The 17794-nt window shown below is 37.9% G+C and overlaps 3 protein-coding genes across 3 annotated transcripts; all 3 read right to left on the bottom strand.

Moving 5' to 3' along the window:
- Positions 1 to 3225: 3225 nt before the first annotated feature.
- LOC101295816 lies at positions 3226 to 6298 on the bottom strand. The gene is made up of 3 exons (XM_004300152.1): positions 6161 to 6298; positions 5932 to 6041; positions 3226 to 3979 (listed from the first exon to the last, which is right to left on the bottom strand). Exons 1-3 carry the CDS (start codon positions 6236 to 6238, stop codon positions 3376 to 3378), a joined length of 792 nt encoding a protein of 263 aa, XP_004300200.1. The 5' UTR covers positions 6239 to 6298; the 3' UTR covers positions 3226 to 3375.
- A 605-nt stretch (positions 6299 to 6903) lies between these two features.
- On the bottom strand, positions 6904 to 9931 carry LOC101292713 (UDP-glycosyltransferase 79B3-like). Its single transcript, XM_004301608.1, has 2 exons — positions 9907 to 9931; positions 6904 to 8666 (listed from the first exon to the last, which is right to left on the bottom strand). The coding sequence occupies exons 1-2, from the start codon at positions 9929 to 9931 to the stop codon at positions 7276 to 7278; spliced, it is 1416 nt and encodes a 471-aa protein (XP_004301656.1). The 3' UTR covers positions 6904 to 7275.
- On the bottom strand, positions 9848 to 17471 carry LOC101296105 (glycerol-3-phosphate acyltransferase, chloroplastic-like). Its single transcript, XM_004300153.1, has 13 exons — positions 17076 to 17471; positions 15395 to 15492; positions 14473 to 14559; positions 14249 to 14346; positions 14035 to 14092; positions 13286 to 13387; positions 13056 to 13117; positions 12847 to 12957; positions 11747 to 11825; positions 10772 to 10891; positions 10591 to 10704; positions 10229 to 10408; positions 9848 to 10136 (listed from the first exon to the last, which is right to left on the bottom strand). The coding sequence occupies exons 1-12, from the start codon at positions 17401 to 17403 to the stop codon at positions 10274 to 10276; spliced, it is 1392 nt and encodes a 463-aa protein (XP_004300201.1). The 5' UTR covers positions 17404 to 17471; the 3' UTR covers positions 9848 to 10136; positions 10229 to 10273.
- Positions 17472 to 17794: the final 323 nt, after the last annotated feature.

Consider the following 17794-nt stretch of genomic DNA (forward strand, 5'->3'; position numbering starts at 1 on the left):
GGCTTGGTATATATAGGGGTGGAGGTTGCTGACGTGGAAAGAGAAAGCATGGGCTTTGTCCTTGATGCATCGATCACACCACCTTACCCTTTTGTCATGCCAAAACCTTTCAGCATGGCTCCCCTCACTCTTTTGGCAAATCCGTAATCTTCATCTCATTCTGAGCATGGGGTCGTCAGAGTGATGCGACATGTGTTGGCAACCTCGTGGTCCTCTTTATGCATGGTTTTGTCAGAGTGGTGATATGTGGGGAAGTGGGTGAATGATATACCATTAGCGGACATGTCTCTATGCGACTCTTGGACATCCAAGAGAGAGTTTGAAGGTTGAGGCTCTTTAAACCTTGAAGGTCGAACTCTTGGTCTTGGAGGTCGAAGTATCGACCTTGGAGGTTGAGGCTCTAAACCCATTTAGACTATACTTCTCTAATGATTCAGTCACAATATGCTCCGATCTTACCATGCTAGCTAGAAGGTGAGGTAATCACTTGGTGACATGCCAAGACACTTGGTAATAGTCCAAGAAAGACTTTGAATGCTAGTTTAGGCATCTCACTATTATTTACGTGTGAGGATCATCTTTAATTCTCGAATAATGGTTTGGGTGTGTTAAAAGGTTAGAGTCATACGTGGCTCTTTGACATTTCAACTCTTCCTACATGGAATGGGTTGAAAAGTCAAGTTTCGTTGTTAAACCAAATTATGACATCAACACAATGGCATCATGCATCCTTTCCTCCTTGGATACTGAACGGCCTATCTGTTACGCATCCCTGATGCAAGTCAGGAGAGATTTTCTGAAATTTGCTCTTGCTTGGACCATCGATGTGGAGGACGACGAGGATGGCAGCGTCAGTGACCAGACTGAAGTTCATTGGTCCAAATTCATACTCAGCATCCAAGTAGAAGAAGACACTACCTTCCACGCTGAAATCTTGTCTTCTGGAACCTGTTATGGTGGCAATACCCTCTTGATCAATTGCACCGCTGGATAGGATTGTAAGCACATTAATTCCCTTCATCACTTTTCAAGTCTTATATTCGCTCATTCAAAATTTGGTAAACTTAAAATCAACATTGTGCTAATCAAATTTCTAAATGTTACTAATTCGGCTATGTTTTTGTAGGATTCATTTGTGTATAGGTACTAGAGAATGATGCATGTGTGTGTATCTTGTTACTGCTTTCTCTAAGCTCGGATATATCTTATTATTGCATCCAGTTCCGGTTGTGTTCAGTCTCGAACAAGGCCTCTCAAACAGTTATGCTTGTTCAGTCACGTCATTAGCCAAATGCATTGCTCTCCACCCATCAGCTACCATGACTTCCCAAAAATTGTGATATGGAAAATGTCATTTAAGCATCTTGCCTTGTGGAACTAGGGGTCATAACAAAAAAATTAAATTTTTTTTTATCGCCACTCGTGTATATTGCAGATACTGAAACCCATACAACAATTTGAGCGAGAGAAGAAATGAACAACAGGACGATGTCGTTTTTAGGTTTGAGCAAGGATTCTTGAGCAAGAGAAGAAATGAACAATGGAACCATGTCGTTTTTTTTATTATGATAAACACTGTCGATGGAGAGCGACGAGTGGTGGTTTGGTGATAAAGCTGTACCAGCGACGACGGGATGTAAGAGAAGTGGTGGTGGCGGGTCAGGCGGGGTTTGAGAGAGAGAAAGAGGTGGTGATCTGAAATGGATTTGATATTTGAGAGAGAGAGAGAGAGAGAGAGAGAGAGAGAGAGNNAGNNNNGAGAGAGAGAGAGAGGATGACAATGTACGTAATTTTGTTTTAAGTTTGGGGACAGTTTAGGAATAATTGCTGATGATGGACTTTTTTTTATCACGGTGAAACAATTAGTGACAGTTTTATCATTTCCTTTCATTTTGCTATGCCGGAAACAGGAAAGAGCTTTTATGATGCTTACATTTTGTAAACCAAACGCTTAACTCAAAAGACCACCGCCGGCAGCTGCAGTCTAAATTTGATACGCGTTGATGATTTTACCTACGTGGTAATTCTGTTCGTAAGCCCAATATCAATTAATTTTAAGTATAACAATTCTAGAAATTGGGACCAAAAATGAGGGAGAGTAACACAAGGAACAAGAAGAGTGGATTTGATACAGCTGTGGGTCAAAATGACGCTACATTTACCAATTACAACTAGTAACAAGCTATTAGTAGACAGATATTTGATTTAACCGCAGGTCTGTGTCATAACTCACAAGTAAAAATATTGCATGCTGCAGCTTAATGTTACGAGAGAAAGTTCAACTTTGTCGCTTCTTTGCAACGGACTGCTCCACAAGATACCTATATCAGGATAAGCCAAGACCATATTGTTTGAGAGGGGCACATACAAAGAAACGAAAACGAAAATAATCTAAAGATGCATGGCGTTCTTGTTGTGTAGTGACGTGAAATCAATAAATTTACGGCAGAGTACTGTAAAAGATGTGTAAAGGAACCAAGCCTGGCAATCAGCAAGTTTAATCAATCCACTCGTATGCACATCTTTCATGAAAGTATTTAATAGCCCAAGCGCCACATACACTTCAATGCATAATCAAATGTGTCTGAGAGCTCAATTGCCAATCACACTCCTGGCTCTATACGACCAGTGCAAAACCTTCTCGTAAATACAAAGAAGATTGAATATTTATTTGCAGGTCTAGATATATTTCAAGCATATAGAAGTTTAATTGATATGCAATGCAAATTACACATAATGAGAGAAGGTAATGCAAAAAAGACATCTTCCAGTACAACTCCGCATATGAGAGATTGATAACCGGTGTAGTTAAGAAAGGAATATAATGCAATTATAATACAGCTAATCGCATGAAGAAACAAGTCATTTGAACAAAAGCATTTAGTAAGGTAATGATTACATACTTGCCAGTGTAAAAACCTGCGGAATACCATGCATTCAGTACCGCACTGATATCTGTCTCTGAGCTAGTAGTTTCAGCCATTTCCGCTACATCTTTCTCCTCCTTTTTTCTCTTGGTTTTGTTTTTTTTTGGGGGGGGTTGGGGGGGTTGGTAGGGGAGAAAAGCAAGATTTATATCACCAGCACAAACAATGTTCAGGCATGGAAAGTAAAGGACCAGAACATGACAAGAAACAAGATGTCTGGATAAGATGAGAGCAATCACAATGTATATGTCATTGATTTTAGATCATGATCAATAAGTGAAAAGCCTTTAATATATAGTTATGTGTGTATTAAACTATTAACAGCAGAAAGTAAAAACATTAGCAACATGGTTAAGCTATACAAGGGAAGTGAAAACAGATTTAACAAAGAACATGGATCAAGTTGTGCTGATCAACCAAAGAACATATGCTGTATAATATACCTAGTTCAGTAGAAATTCTTACCTTCAGTTATACTAGAATCACCAGTAACTTTTATTTTCATGGATGATAGTGCTCTTTCTGCAGTCCCCATTGCTGTCTTGACAATTTTTCCATCTTCAAGAGATAACGGTTTCCCATTACTTGTTGCCAAACAACCTTCCGTACAAGTTATACCAGCACATGTCCAATCCGATGAACAAGCAGGACATGCAGTGCATGAAGTCGTCAAGCACGGACACATGTACGGGCAACATGAACCCACAACAGCAGGATTAGAAGGTTGGCTAGCAGGGACTACATTTTGTTCATAACTAGAAACAGTACCCCACTGTACACCAGACCCTGAACCTTCGCCAGAGTACTGGTAATTCCCACCCCCAAATTGATGAAGTTGCTCTAGAATCTTCTGTCTTTTCTCCTCAATTTCATAATATTCGTTGAGTAACTTTGTATAATCTTCTCCACCTTGTGAATATGAATAGTTGTTTTGCATGTGCTTATAATCTTGTGAATTTGGGTCGGGTAAATCTGAAAGATTACTGGTCTCTACCATTTCTTTAGTAGTCTTCTGCATATCCTTTGTCAGGTCGTCTATATCCCCTTGTATTCTAAAAGCACAAGAAGAGGTAGCAAAATTAGCATGTTATATATTCAAAGTTTTCAAGCAATTTCAACATCATAACCTTTAATGACTATTATTTGACACTTTGAGGTTTGCAAGCCTTTTCAGAGATAATTTTTAGCCAATTTCAGCCATTCATAACCAGTGGACCCTATCGTATATATTAACCATATATAATTATGTTCAGTATACAGTTGTCTTTGAATGACATGCTAAAAGAGCTGAGTTTGAGCATTCTATAGTCTTTTATACCTGCAGCTAATAAAAGAGCGCTCTTACATTCACTTCGTATAGCCCTACCCTAGATCGTGAGAAAGGTTATTAAAAATCTTACTGTAACTGCTTTAGATTTAGAGACATAATACCAACAAAAGTAAAAGTACATTATATATAAATAATTATAAAAATAAATAAATAAATAAAAATAAGCTACTCCAGGAATTCAAAGAAATGAGGCAAGTAAGCCTTGAGAAACAATTAACCTCATCTGAATGTGGCACTTTAAATGCTTAGACCTACATGGTGAAGCCTTCAACCTTTCCCTAGCTTGCGAAGTTTTTTGCTCAGTTCAGATTTTTCAAGATAAAATAAGCCGTCTTAAACTTCTGACGACACAGATGTAAGAATCATAGTACCAATGCATGGATGGACTCAAACGATGGGAGTAGAGATGAAAGGAGGTTTTGATAGCTGTCAAGCTCGGCTTATGTAGAAGTTGATCTTTTTATGCTTCATGAATCCTAAGCTACAATGAAAACTTCAGGTTCTTCATCTAGAAAGAAAGAATCCCACCGACATTAATTCAACCTAAGATACATGTTGGGAATTGGATCATCAACTATAATTCAAGTTGCTCGGATCTGTTTGGATTTATGTCTGAGACCGCCACTCATTACTCCATCACTAAATGGTTAGAAATAAAAGGATTGTAAAAACTCTACTTCGTAAACAGGAAGCAAATCAGTCTCTGTTCTTCTCTCTTCTCCTTAACAAATAGTCCCGCTGATCCGCAAAAGATCACTTTCCTTCACTAACAATAGGTCACTTCAAACTCATCACACTCAGAGTCAATATTTTGATCATTCAGTTAGACAGTTAGTATAGGAGCCAATATTGTTAGTTTTTCAATTTTTGTCTGGGCCAAATCAGAGGAAAGGATAAAGGTGACCAGGGTTCCATTGTCAGCCAAGAAGAATAGCCAGTCAAGACTGATGGAACAACAAGATTCACAAATAACCACTGCGTTTTTTTCTTAACAAATTACTAGCAGTTCCAGATGCCAATAAAATGATTGTGGAGGTTTCCTATAACGAATAAGGATCGAAAATGTATAGTCTAAGGCAACTGTTGAGCTTGTTGTACCAGGTTTATATCCATATCAACTTCTTGAAGAAGGGGATAGTCTGGAGTAGTTAAAAAAGGAGAGGGGAGATCTTATCTGTTTTTTTATGTAGATTCTAAATTTTTCTACACCTTTTCGATACCCAGCCGCTGGAATCGTTTGTGATGAAGTGACAGCTCTAGGTGAAAATCCAAGCAAATCCTAGCAACTAAATTTCTATTAGAGGATCCAAGTCCTAATTGTTGCATGAGGTTGGTATTTGGGTGAGAAAAGTTAACCCGATGAACCAGGGAGCACACATAGAAACATGAACCGTAAAAACCTCTACATTCTAGGCTTCTATGATCGAGCTTGTTAGCCCCGAAGTTGCAATCACACTAATCTTATCAGTATCTTCCATCTCCCGATTACTTACACAACCTAGAAAGCACAATCCTCAATACCTAAATCAACAAACCAAGTCTACAGACACAAAAGTTCTCTAAAACACTAACACAAGTCCACAGAAATACCCAAAACAAAAGGTACAAGAACAACTGTCTAAGAATACTACATATACATAAAAGGGTCATCAAAATTCCAAGTCAGAAGCTCACCTTTTCGCCTCCTCGCTTTCGTCAGCCGCAGCAATGACTTGTTCTCCAGGACTGCTCACAAGTGTCTCTTCCATGGTTGAACCTTGACTGGGTTTCTTGCTATGCATTTTCTGCAAAATTGGGGTTCACAAAACCAATCTCTCAATAACAAAAGTAACATGGGCACAAACAGATGCTGCCCTGCTCAAAATTGAAAGGGACTAAAGAGAGGGAAAGAAGGAAGCTTTACCTTGTAGGTAGTCATGGCGTTGTCGAAAGCATTGATGAGAGCCGAATCGTCCCACAAGTCTCCTTCTTTCTTCCCCATTTTTCTCTTTTCACTCTCTAAACCCCTCTTTTTCTAAACCCTCTCCCTTTTCTTTTCTTTTCTTCTCTTCTGTCAAATTCACTGAATTATATTAGCATTTGGTTTACAGAGTTAAGAGAATGGACAGAAATAACCCTAGAACATCATTGTCTTTGTCTTTCATAGCGTAGCACTAGGGTCTAACCTGTCAAACTAGATTTAGTCAAAACCTTTATACATTCTTCGTCTTGAATGGTGCAGAAAAATCCTTTATACTCAATTTGGGTTTAACCCAATTCTTCATTTCCAAATCAACTTCTTCACAACTTTGCAACAAAAATTGAGTGCAAAAATGTTGCACAGAGGCACTGTCTCCTTGTTCATGAATAATGAAACCTACTAGGGAGGTCAATAAGACATGCACTGCTAGTTTCCAAGATGTATTCTACGTACGTATCCATGTATAATGTGTCTTGCTATGCATTTCATATCATGGGTGTCCTCATTTCCTCAAGTAATCCACCTATCAATGCCTGAAGTCCATCAAGCACTTGTCACATTCTTTTCCTAGTTTACTAGTTTCAGTATTACATGATGATACTACGTACTCACGAGTCATGAGCACCGATGCTCGCTCTGGTTATTTCAATGGTTTCACGTTTCTGCTGCGCTTGGGTTCATACGTTCATTGTAGGATTCTGGGAAGCTTGTGGTTCATTGATTTCTAACAAGACATGGAGATATATATACATGCTTCCGATTCGTAGAAAATGTGCAGGATATGTTCTATGTAATGATGGCCAAGATGAAGAGAAGGCTTAATGCTAGCTAGCTAGACTTGAATTTGTAATTTCCTTGTTGTCTTAAACAACTCAGTGGCTTCACCTCAAAAAAATAAACAGCATTACACATATTGTCTTAAAATCTAGCACACATCGTTGACAAAATAATTTACCGATATCATTCTCACCTAAACGAAGAGAATTAAGAAGGAAAAATCAAACATTTTCCAGATACTTGCTATGTCATAGTTGGAAAAAGAAAGCATGCAGCTTCAGTCATCCTAACATTTCATGCAGCTTCTGCACAAAACCATCAATGTATGAGCTCTCAAACCCTTTATTGGAGAAGAACTCCCTCCACTTAGCATGGTTGGTCCTCACCTCCTTCCCCACCTGACTGTCCTCATCCATCACTGCTTTCACAGCTTTGCATACACCTTCCTTGGTGAACAAGCCATCTTCATCTCCTTTCTCAATTTCTACTCCCACTTTCAAATAACCGCTCATCAATCTTGCGTTAATTATATGATCTCCAATATTTGGCAGAAACACCAATTGGCACTCATTCAGTAATGCCTCGTTTATAGACCCCGAACCGCAGTGAGTTACAAAGCAACCCACAGCTGGGTGCTTCAGTATAATAGGCTGCTGGACCCAACTCCCAGAAACAACCCCCTTTCCTTTTACACGCTCTTCAAAGCCTTCTGGCAATGCTGATTCAATCGACTCAACTCCGGTTGGGGATTTTAGGGCAGCGAAGAATGGCAAACCAGTGCGCTCAAAACCCAATAGTAGTTGCTGCAGTTGTTGCTTTGTGAGAACGTATTCAGATCCAAGAGCACAGAAAATCACGGTTCTTGGTTCGAACCCTCCTAGCCATTTTTCCCATTTCTCTTCCAACCGTGAACTTGGGGGATCTGGCGTCACTAGCCCTGCAAGAATGACTGGCTTGTTCATCTGCATTTCAAAATAGTTACGAAACGGCCCTGCGAATTCTCTGCAAGTTTTGAAACAAATTGCATCACAATCGCTCAAAGAGGTCAAACAGCGTTTGACGAATGGCAACCCACTGCCATATTCCATGTTTGCCATGGCCTCGTAAGCTCGAGCTTCGTGAGCTTTTAACTTGATTGAGAATGAACTACTGAAACACAGCGAAGGGTGCGCAGGATCATCAACTACATCATCCAATGCTTTCTTTCTCGACAGGCCTAAGCTTAGCAGGTACCACACACTTGCAGGATTAATTACCCAGTAACATACTGACTTGATGTTACTGCCTAATTGACGCAACAAAGCAGGCAACCAGTGACTAAAATCGAAGAACACATAATCAGGCCTGAGTTTAAGGAGATGCTGTTCGATTTGGGGTCGAGTGAGGTCCATGGCAGTAGCAACAAGAGAGCCCAAAGAGAGAGGAACGTCGGCTGTGGTTTCAGTTCCCGGAGGGAGGCCATCGACATGAGGTACATTGAGGGGAATGAAGGTAATGAGATGAGGGTGGAGGTTATAGTGCTGCAACTTGGATTGAGTTTTGATAGGTAGAAAGAAGGAGATCTTGTGGCCTCTTTCTGCCAGTTTATTGGAGATGTGGAGGAATGCAGTCAAATGACCCATAGCAAACCATGGATACATAGCAACATGCATGGTTTGGTCACTCAGGGATACTACTGGACAAAATTTGACTCAAGCAAGAAAATAATGAAGCAGTCGCATGTATTATAAAGTTCAAAGGAGATATGATCTAAACTCTCAAGTTCAATGGAGATATGATATGTGTGGTGATGGTATGTCGACCATAAAAATCCCACCAATTCCACTGACAACTGCTCCAATTGTTGAACATGTAAAACATGTTTTGGATCAACAATTATTGTACGGAATACAGTAATTTATACTTTGACGAGTTCTTGTTCTCAGTCAAAAGTTCAACTGAATCATCTAAAGCATTCTACATCAACCAAAGGAATACAACTAAATCTTTCCCTCATCTATTTCAATTTCTATCTCCTCCAAATCAAATCCTCCTGACATGTTTTTCCTAATAACATCTAGTCCTAAACTTCTAGCTCCTAAATTCATTGTCCTAGCCCACTACTAGCAAACGCTTCGGCAGCAAATTCCAACAAAATCTAACAATTCTATGCACCACTTCCAGACCCAAAAAAAACATAGCACCACTTGCTTTCCAAGGAAAACTAGTCTTGACAGGGTTTCAAATGGGATGAGTTGCTACAACAGGATTCCAACATAATCATCAACATAATCATCGACTGAGTTGCTACCAAATGAGAGGAGAAAATAACATCGAATTAAACATCTGAGTTTCACAAATGGCAAAGATTATGTGCAACTGCTGCATGTGCCTTGTAGTTCCGTTATATAAAGAAGGAAACGAAATAATACAGCTTGCATTGAAAATGTCATATAATTGTACAGATTAACGGTTCTGACTATGACACCCTCAAATTAAAAATTGCTTCAACTTGAACATCAAAGAACTTTGGATAAGTTTGCTAACCTATATCACCCTTGAACTAAAGATTCCTATTCCTTTCCTCCTATAACAGCAGCTCAAAGCCTACTAAACATGTTTTGTTTGTTTCTTGTCTGAATGGCTATATCCAAACCTACAGAATCATATGGTTTTTAAGATGGTTTTTAAGGATATCAGACAACAGAAACCCAAACGAGACACCAGCAGTAGAAATCAGGAAGCCGACACGTACATCCAATAAATGTCGAAGGGAAACAGAATCGGTAAAGACTTAACCTACATCAAATTACCAAAACTGGAAGCTAAATACTAATACGATGATTAAGATATAAGAGGTGCTAGAGAAAAAACTGCTGCGAAATTGGCTTTAAACTAATTCTCTACTACAAAGTAACTAAAGTTCAATTTACAATGTTTGTCAACAACTGACTCCATCTGTACAGTATACACCTGAAAACTGAACCATTTTGAGACAGCTCCAATTTCTTAAGAATTCAGCTCTTGCCTAAATATATCCACAAAAAGAATCCATCTAATAGATGGTGAACTTACAAAATTAGATCTTCTTGGCGCAGTGCATACTTGTGCTGTTGAAGGACCACTGGGACTTTGGTCAGGAGTTGCAAGGTAAGAATCTAGTCTGTGGAATTCAAGGAGATACAATTACCTCGCAACTAAAAAAGAGGCCAAATGCTTGCAATAAAAGGTAGTAGGATGGTTGTACAAAGTTACCTGATTATAAAAGCTGAGTAATAATGAATAGTGCTGAAAGATAAACTAAATCCATGTTTGTGACAAAGAAACATTCGGGGTAGAAGCCTTTAGTCCTTGTTTTCCATGTATTGCAGATTTCAGCACATTGTATTGTTCAGTAACAACATTATAAAGAGCTTGTGTGTATGCCTCCTTAGCCTGCTACAGATAAGAGCCAGACTACTTAGAAACAGAAACAAAAAGTTGTCCTCTGATCAATGAAATGGAAATGCGTATCGTCAGATCACTGGCAAAGAGTCATCCTTTCAACATAATGTAAAGTACGTAAAGCATAATAACAGCAACAATGCACATCAACCAGGAAGGTGGATAGAACCGACCTCTTCTGGACTTTTACAGGAAGTAGCGATTTCAGAGAAAGGGATTTCAGGTGCCACTGATAATCCAGTACCATGGAAGGCAATCATTCTCTTTTCCCCAATTTCTTTTTCCACCTGGGAAAACATTGTGTCACAAGAGGAAAAGTAGAATTACAAGAAAAGCAGATCAGAGAAAACATACTTGGCGTGGAGGAGGCATGATGTCATGACACAATAATGCCAAGGGATATATATGCCCTGGAGCAGCAGAATGTTCAGCAAGCCTTCTTAGATTGTCCAGTGCAGAAGCATCAAAAGGTGCCTGACCAACTTATATTAGTAAGAAGTCAATTGAATCATGAAGAGAGCATGTACGTTTATGTGCACATTTTGTGTGTGTCAAGTACATAAAAAGAATCTCATGAACAAACAAAATTATATCTGCAACCAAAACTATTAACAAAGTGAAGCTTCAGCACTAGATATCTATTTTGATTCTATTTTATTTTTATATCTAAATTTTAAAGCATTATTGTACCTTCTTGGAAGCACATGCCTCTCCACCACCTCCCAAACATCATGTAACATATTACGAAGACCGATCACAAAAGTTCTTCTTGTTTAGAAAATGATTACATTGTATCACATATGCCAGCATGAACTTAAAAAAAAATAGCCCCTCTTCGATCATATAAAACAAAGTTCTCAAAAATTTTACTAAACTTTTTCTTCAGCATAATGTTTTCCATGATTTACTTAAGTTATCTCAGAAAATAATGATGGGATTGTAGCTCCAAAATATGTACAATCTATTTATGCTGCCTCTACAATATTTTAGGCATTATTTTATTATGTTCATCCAGAGAAGTCCATAGATTTAATTAATTAGTTTTACTCCTCCACATGAGATTTGCTTCAGCTGCAATTACAGCATAGAGATACAAATTTCTTATCTAGTAAAACTATAAAAGATACTTCCAAGATAAATATCATATGGAAAAAGAAACTTTTACCCAAATCAAAACTTGTATCAAAAGTCACATGACAAGAGAAAAAAGAATATATATATATATATATATACATATATAGGCACACACAATTATCATTAATCAAAATGAATATATAATAAACAACTCATTTCCCAACTTCTCATACATGCAAAGTTGAAAGAGCTTACTGGGAACCATTCGTCTGTCACAGGATCTGGCCTATCCCTTCCACCACTTGGTGCAATCCATATAATTTGTGACCCACCCCTGCACTCAAACATTTCCAGTTAGAAGGCTGCATTTAGAAAACACAGGGAGATAGATTTGAATCATTTAGAAATGAGGTTCAAGAAATGCATAATGTGTTTCAGGAACCCATAATACTGAAACAAACGGATGCATCTAGGGCAGTCAACCGATGTAAAACTACCTTTCTCACTTAAACAGTAGTGATTGGTAACATAACATATTACCCAGGACCCCATATATGATAAGAGGATACAGCTCTCCAACTCTCTTAACCACCATCAGATATCTGGGACACTTTAATATGCATTCTAACAAGTGACCTTGTATTCTACATTGATCACTGACAACTTAAAGAAGTTGCCAACCCAAAGCTAGATGGGTAGGCCATAATTATACATTTTGCCACCTACACGCATAGCAGTTGCACCGTACTTCCAAAATCCAACCGTCATATGCACAGTCTACTGATATTGAAACAGTACATCATTCCCTTTACCACTGAATGAAACTAAAGCAATTACCTGCAGCCCAAGAAACCTCACCACCGGAGGAACCTACAGATGTCTAGGCCATTCAACATTTTGTTTTTCAATGCTGACACAAATGTTTCTGTCTAGCATGAAATGAACAAGAAGTTTTCTTCTCATACTTAATACTATCCCCATCTGATAGAATCGTGATACCTAATGTATACTAGAATGATGGAGAAAAGGAGGGGAAGAACTTCTTGAGTTTCTCTGCACTACACAATGCTAACAATAACAACAGCAAGCTTCTCTGTCGTCATTTTATGACGCTACTTTTCACAACCATGAGATGCACTTTAACTTGGTAGTTCTGAATCTGTTTCTGCTTTCTAGGGTTGACAGATAAAAGGAATACATAGCTAGGAGAAAAGTAGCAGGGAGAGAAACAAAAGCTAAGATTGATGTTTGTCCGAAAAAGACAAGGCATTCTAATCAAAGACATTGTAGTAACACCAAATATAAGACATTCTTTAGTCAACTTTGATCTATATACACAAAACAAATAGAAGTACCTCAATAGCATAGCCATTTCCTTCAAACTCCTTGTGTTTGCTTTTCTTTTCATTTCCGCAAGCTCAGGAACATCATTCATGTGCTTTTTTGAGTAAACACATATAAGATTCCTGGGAAATGCAATGACAATGGAGATTTCATCAGTTAACTATAAAATCAATAGAGCTTCATATTAATTGTATAATATCTCTAAGAACTTTACAAGCACCTTCCAATGCTGAAGGGCTTGCAAAGAGGATCTGTCACAACTCTATCTCCTGCTATGTAGGTCTGTACAAAGTCTAAAATTTGGTTAAAAAGCATTAATAAGTTCTCATAATAGCTGTTATTATAAAAAGTACACATAATAGAAAATGTGTTCAATCTAGACTCAAACATAAATAAATAAAAAATAGAATAAAAAATTATATAAAAAAAAGCAAGATCAAATCAATTCACCATTTTTTCAGCAAGATGTGGGTTTGTTGTTTCAAGCAACAAGGCAATGACAGCTGGATCTGCTTCAGTTTGGTGATTTGATATCAAAATAATGTTGTGACCCTGAACAGTAATCCAAACGCATGACATCAGTTGAGTTACTTCTAGTCTTAATGGAACAGTAATTAATATTTTTCAAGTTTTGATATCATTACTGGCCACAAGACCATGAGTCGATCATCATTGACAGAATAATAATTCATTTATATGCATCTGCATATTTGCAAACCACAGAAGCATCATGGTCTTAACGGTGAACCGTAATTGCGATATCTAGAATCTAGTTATATACCTAAATCTTGTAATAACTATTAAACACTAATCAGCTTGTTTTGGTGGTATAGCATAAATCTCATGCCAAATTCATAAAGAAAAGCTATCATTTAATAGCCTCAGTAAAGATCTAATAGGTAGAACCAGACAATCTAAACTTATGGAATCTTCCGTTTATCAGTTCAGACAGAACCTTATTCAAAAATCTCTATAGTCATTCTGTACTCTATCAGTTGCTACCAGAATACTTTGATATGCACATATAACCTAAATTTACTGCCATACATGCGTTGAACTGCACTTTCTGGATATCTAATGTATAACTTTGAGACATTAAATTGAGTGTATCTTTGCTAGTAAGAATAACTTCTTACAAGTTAAAATATAATCCCAAAATAAAAAACACAATTATCAAACTGAATGATCAGACAATGTACCTGTCGGAGTTTCTCTTCCATGTCATAGAAAATAGATATATTACCAACATATGAATTTCTGCACCAAAATTTATCAACGTTTAGGACATCTATAAGCAAACAAGAGAAATGGAATTATCTTATAACCGATCCTACCAAGGGGACTCAGAAACAGGCTACATGCATATAGAGCAACTGATAAAGATGTAAAAAGGGATAGAAGCTGTCAAGTCACCTGAAATCAACTAAAGGACGAATATAATTTTGTCCAAACATGTAGTAGTCAAACGGCTCTCGCAGCGCTTTGTGATATGGTGAGAAGACAAATGGGTCCTGAAAAATGCAGCTATATCATACTCGTATACATTATCAAAATGACAATCTGATTTCCCATATCTGTGTTGCATATACAACTGAAAATGACTGCTGTACAAAATCGAACATGAGGTCCAATATTACCTCTATATCCAAGAATATACGATCTAATGCCGCAGTCATATTTGACAGAACAATTTCATCTGCCTTGGGACTTCCACTTTGGAGAATCTACGTCAAAATAATACATGATTAGAAACAGAATATAAGACTGATTAGAAGACACAATATACAGACACACAAACACATTGATTGAGTGAGAGAGACAAAGAGTACTTTATAAGACCTTTATATAAGGATCTCTCTATGTACAAACAGACAGCTGAGACTAGTGGATAGAGTTATTAGTGCATTAAATAATTTAAACGCCCTAAGCAGACAAAAAACATGACCAATTCTGACATGAAGAGTACAACAGAGATCCATAAATTTATTTTGCATATAATAGGTTTGAAGCCATGCATGTATATTAGGAACATGTACTAATCTAACCACATCCAGTGTAACAAAATAAGAGTACTCATAGAAAAATATAAATCAAATATCTTCACTTAATTGATCGAATTTGTGACTATCCAATTAAACAAGAAGTTCACTAATATATTTCTGGAGATTTACAGGAGATTGATGGGCTACTCTTGGTCATTGCTATTATTTTATAAGCAAGAAATAACAAAGCCTAGTGTGTATACTGCGATAAAAACCAAAAACATCTCATTTCTAAATATGAAGTGCAAAATGTCATCTTATTTTGTCAACTGCAAGAAAATACTGTTGTAGTTTGAACAAAATCAAAAACGTAAAATCACACAGAAAATTAAGTCTACATAAAATATTAAATGGCTGTAAAGCAAATAATAATATGGTTGTAGAAATCCACGTACATCTGTTGGATGAATTGTTGTTTTCGATCAAATTGACCAAAACATTTGGTCGATAAATTCAAAAATAAAGCTTCAGACACACAACTATGTAGAGTAAATCATGTGTACGAATGAAAGCTTACAGCATTTTTGTAATTCCAATATAATTCCTCCATTCCTGAAGCAATATTTGCAGGAAGTCTTCCAGCTTCAGTTTCCAGCCTAATTGCAGACAGCAGCTCTGGAAATGAACATTTCAACCTAGTTAAGAAATCTAACATTCCAGAAAACTTGAACAAATGCTGCTAAACAAAGGAGAGTGCATCTCAAAGAAACCAGAACTTTTGTACTTCATTTCATTGTAACAACCAAATCATAAGTGTTTCATGGTAGCTGTATGGCTTTATCTCTACATTCAGATACCTTCTGCATCTTCTAGACGGGTTTCCCGTTCAATAGAACTCTTAAAGGAAAAATAGAATAAAACGTTTACGAAAATTAGTATTCAACTATATACGAAAATAGGCTAAGAAAAAAAAATTGAGGAAGAGGAAGGAAAGTCGATTTAACTTAGAATATTCTCCTATCCAGCCTAGATTAGGCCAATAAATCATTTCCAGGGCGGACTGTAAGTTGATTCACTTGTTAACTACTACTGGAATTAATTAAAACATCTATATACAACATGAACTTTTTCAAGGAACCTCCTGCAACTGTTTGTCCTTAAAATTAGGAGTGTTTTATAGATAAAAGTATTGTCCGTTGATATGTAAATACTTTGTATCTATGTTCACATATGCAAACATAGATACCAATATGTACATTACATGCTTACTTCTTTCAATGATTCATGTATCCTATGTTCTTTCATATCTTATTAGTACCAATAACCTAAGAAGACAAGGAATTAGTTCCTAAGCAACCAAAGGAAACCACTGGTTGCTCTGCATGTTTCCTCCTCCATACCAGGAATTCAAGCTCAATAAATTAGCACCATTTACAGTTCCCCAGAGCAGCAGCCCCTAACTAGGGTTTTAAAACCAATGAGTAAATAGAACGGTAGTTACCTCAAACTTATAAGAAATTTGAGTGGCAGTGAGTGAAATAAGTGATTTGCATCGTCCGCTTGTTTCTCTCCAGATAGACATTATGTACATTATGTATCATAGCTTCATGACGTTAATGTCAGCTCTAATAATGAAAAAAACAAAGCAAAACAAAAAAACATCATGCATGCTAACCTATTTCGCCTACATTCCTTAAGAATTGAAATAAATCAGGACATTTTTTAAGGACACCCCGTTCAAAACCTACTTTGTAAATCCTCTGCTATCATCAATCATTTAGAACTCTGGTGAAACTTATTATAAAAACTAACGATTCTAGTCTGGCAACATAAATACAATTTACTGCAAATTTGCGGAATACGTCGTTACAACTCGATTCAGCTATCCATTGAAATATGAATCTTTCATCATTAAATAGCCGAAATACCAAAATTCCTTTGTTTAGCATATCCGCTACTCAGCATACGACGCCTTATGTTTAGCAGGTAATAGCAAGAAAAACAGAATCCAGATCATCGAAAAAGTTCGTAGTCTATTCCGGTAGCTACAGTACTTTTTCTACATCAACATTCCTCATCATCAACACTCGTCTAACACGCATTAAGTAGATGCAAGAAACACTCGTGAACACCAATATTGAAGTAAAAACTATAAGAACAAAAAAGAAAGAGCTGTACTGAACTAATCAAGAAGCTGAAGAATTCAAATAGTCACTTTCTACATAAGCACACAGAGGCAAAAGCGAAAGAGCTCTCACCTGCTTCACTGGTGACATTGAGAAACGTGCGCGAATGCCTAGTCTCCCGCCGCTGCGCGCTCTCAACCGCCGACAAAGACTCCTCCTTCTCCTCCTTGTCCTTGACCATCTCCGCCATGGCTCTGACCTTCGAGGCCGAGTAAAACGAGCAAGGACACGCCGAGTTGCTCCGCCGCGAGCTCGATCTCAACGGAACCAGCCGCAGCCTCGTCGACGACGCCGACGACAATGACGACGACGACGACGAAACCGACGAAGACGAAGACGAAGAAGAAACCCTAGGCTTGAGGAATGTGGTGGATGAAAACGTAGCAGAGAGGATATACATAGTCAGAGAAGGAGAGCGGGCTAGAGAGAGAAGCAAGGGGACTGAGGTCTATGATCTATCAATTATTAACAGGGCAGAGAGGAATGGAGTCACGTGCTTTGCGAACGCCCAATAGGGCGATGGGATTGGGGGAAAGGGACACCAGCGGAAGGTGTGAGGACACGTGGCGGGCTGCGACGCGGCTGAGGAAATGAGGATGCTCTTTATTCCTAACGGCGGTGGCGGTGGCTGTGGCATTGTGAGGCGGGTGGGGTCGGGTTTGGGCTGGATAAGTCCAAGGCCCGTCTGAAGTCATCCTATGTGAGAATGGAGTGACCCAATACTCCTCAAAATATGACACATGGACTTAATTGCGTACCATTTTTGAGTCGGGGACTAAAAACTTCGGGTA

This window comes from Fragaria vesca, linkage group LG5, assembly GCF_000184155.1.
Source record: "Fragaria vesca subsp. vesca linkage group LG5, FraVesHawaii_1.0, whole genome shotgun sequence".
In the NCBI taxonomy this organism is placed as follows: Eukaryota; Viridiplantae; Streptophyta; class Magnoliopsida; order Rosales; family Rosaceae; genus Fragaria; species Fragaria vesca.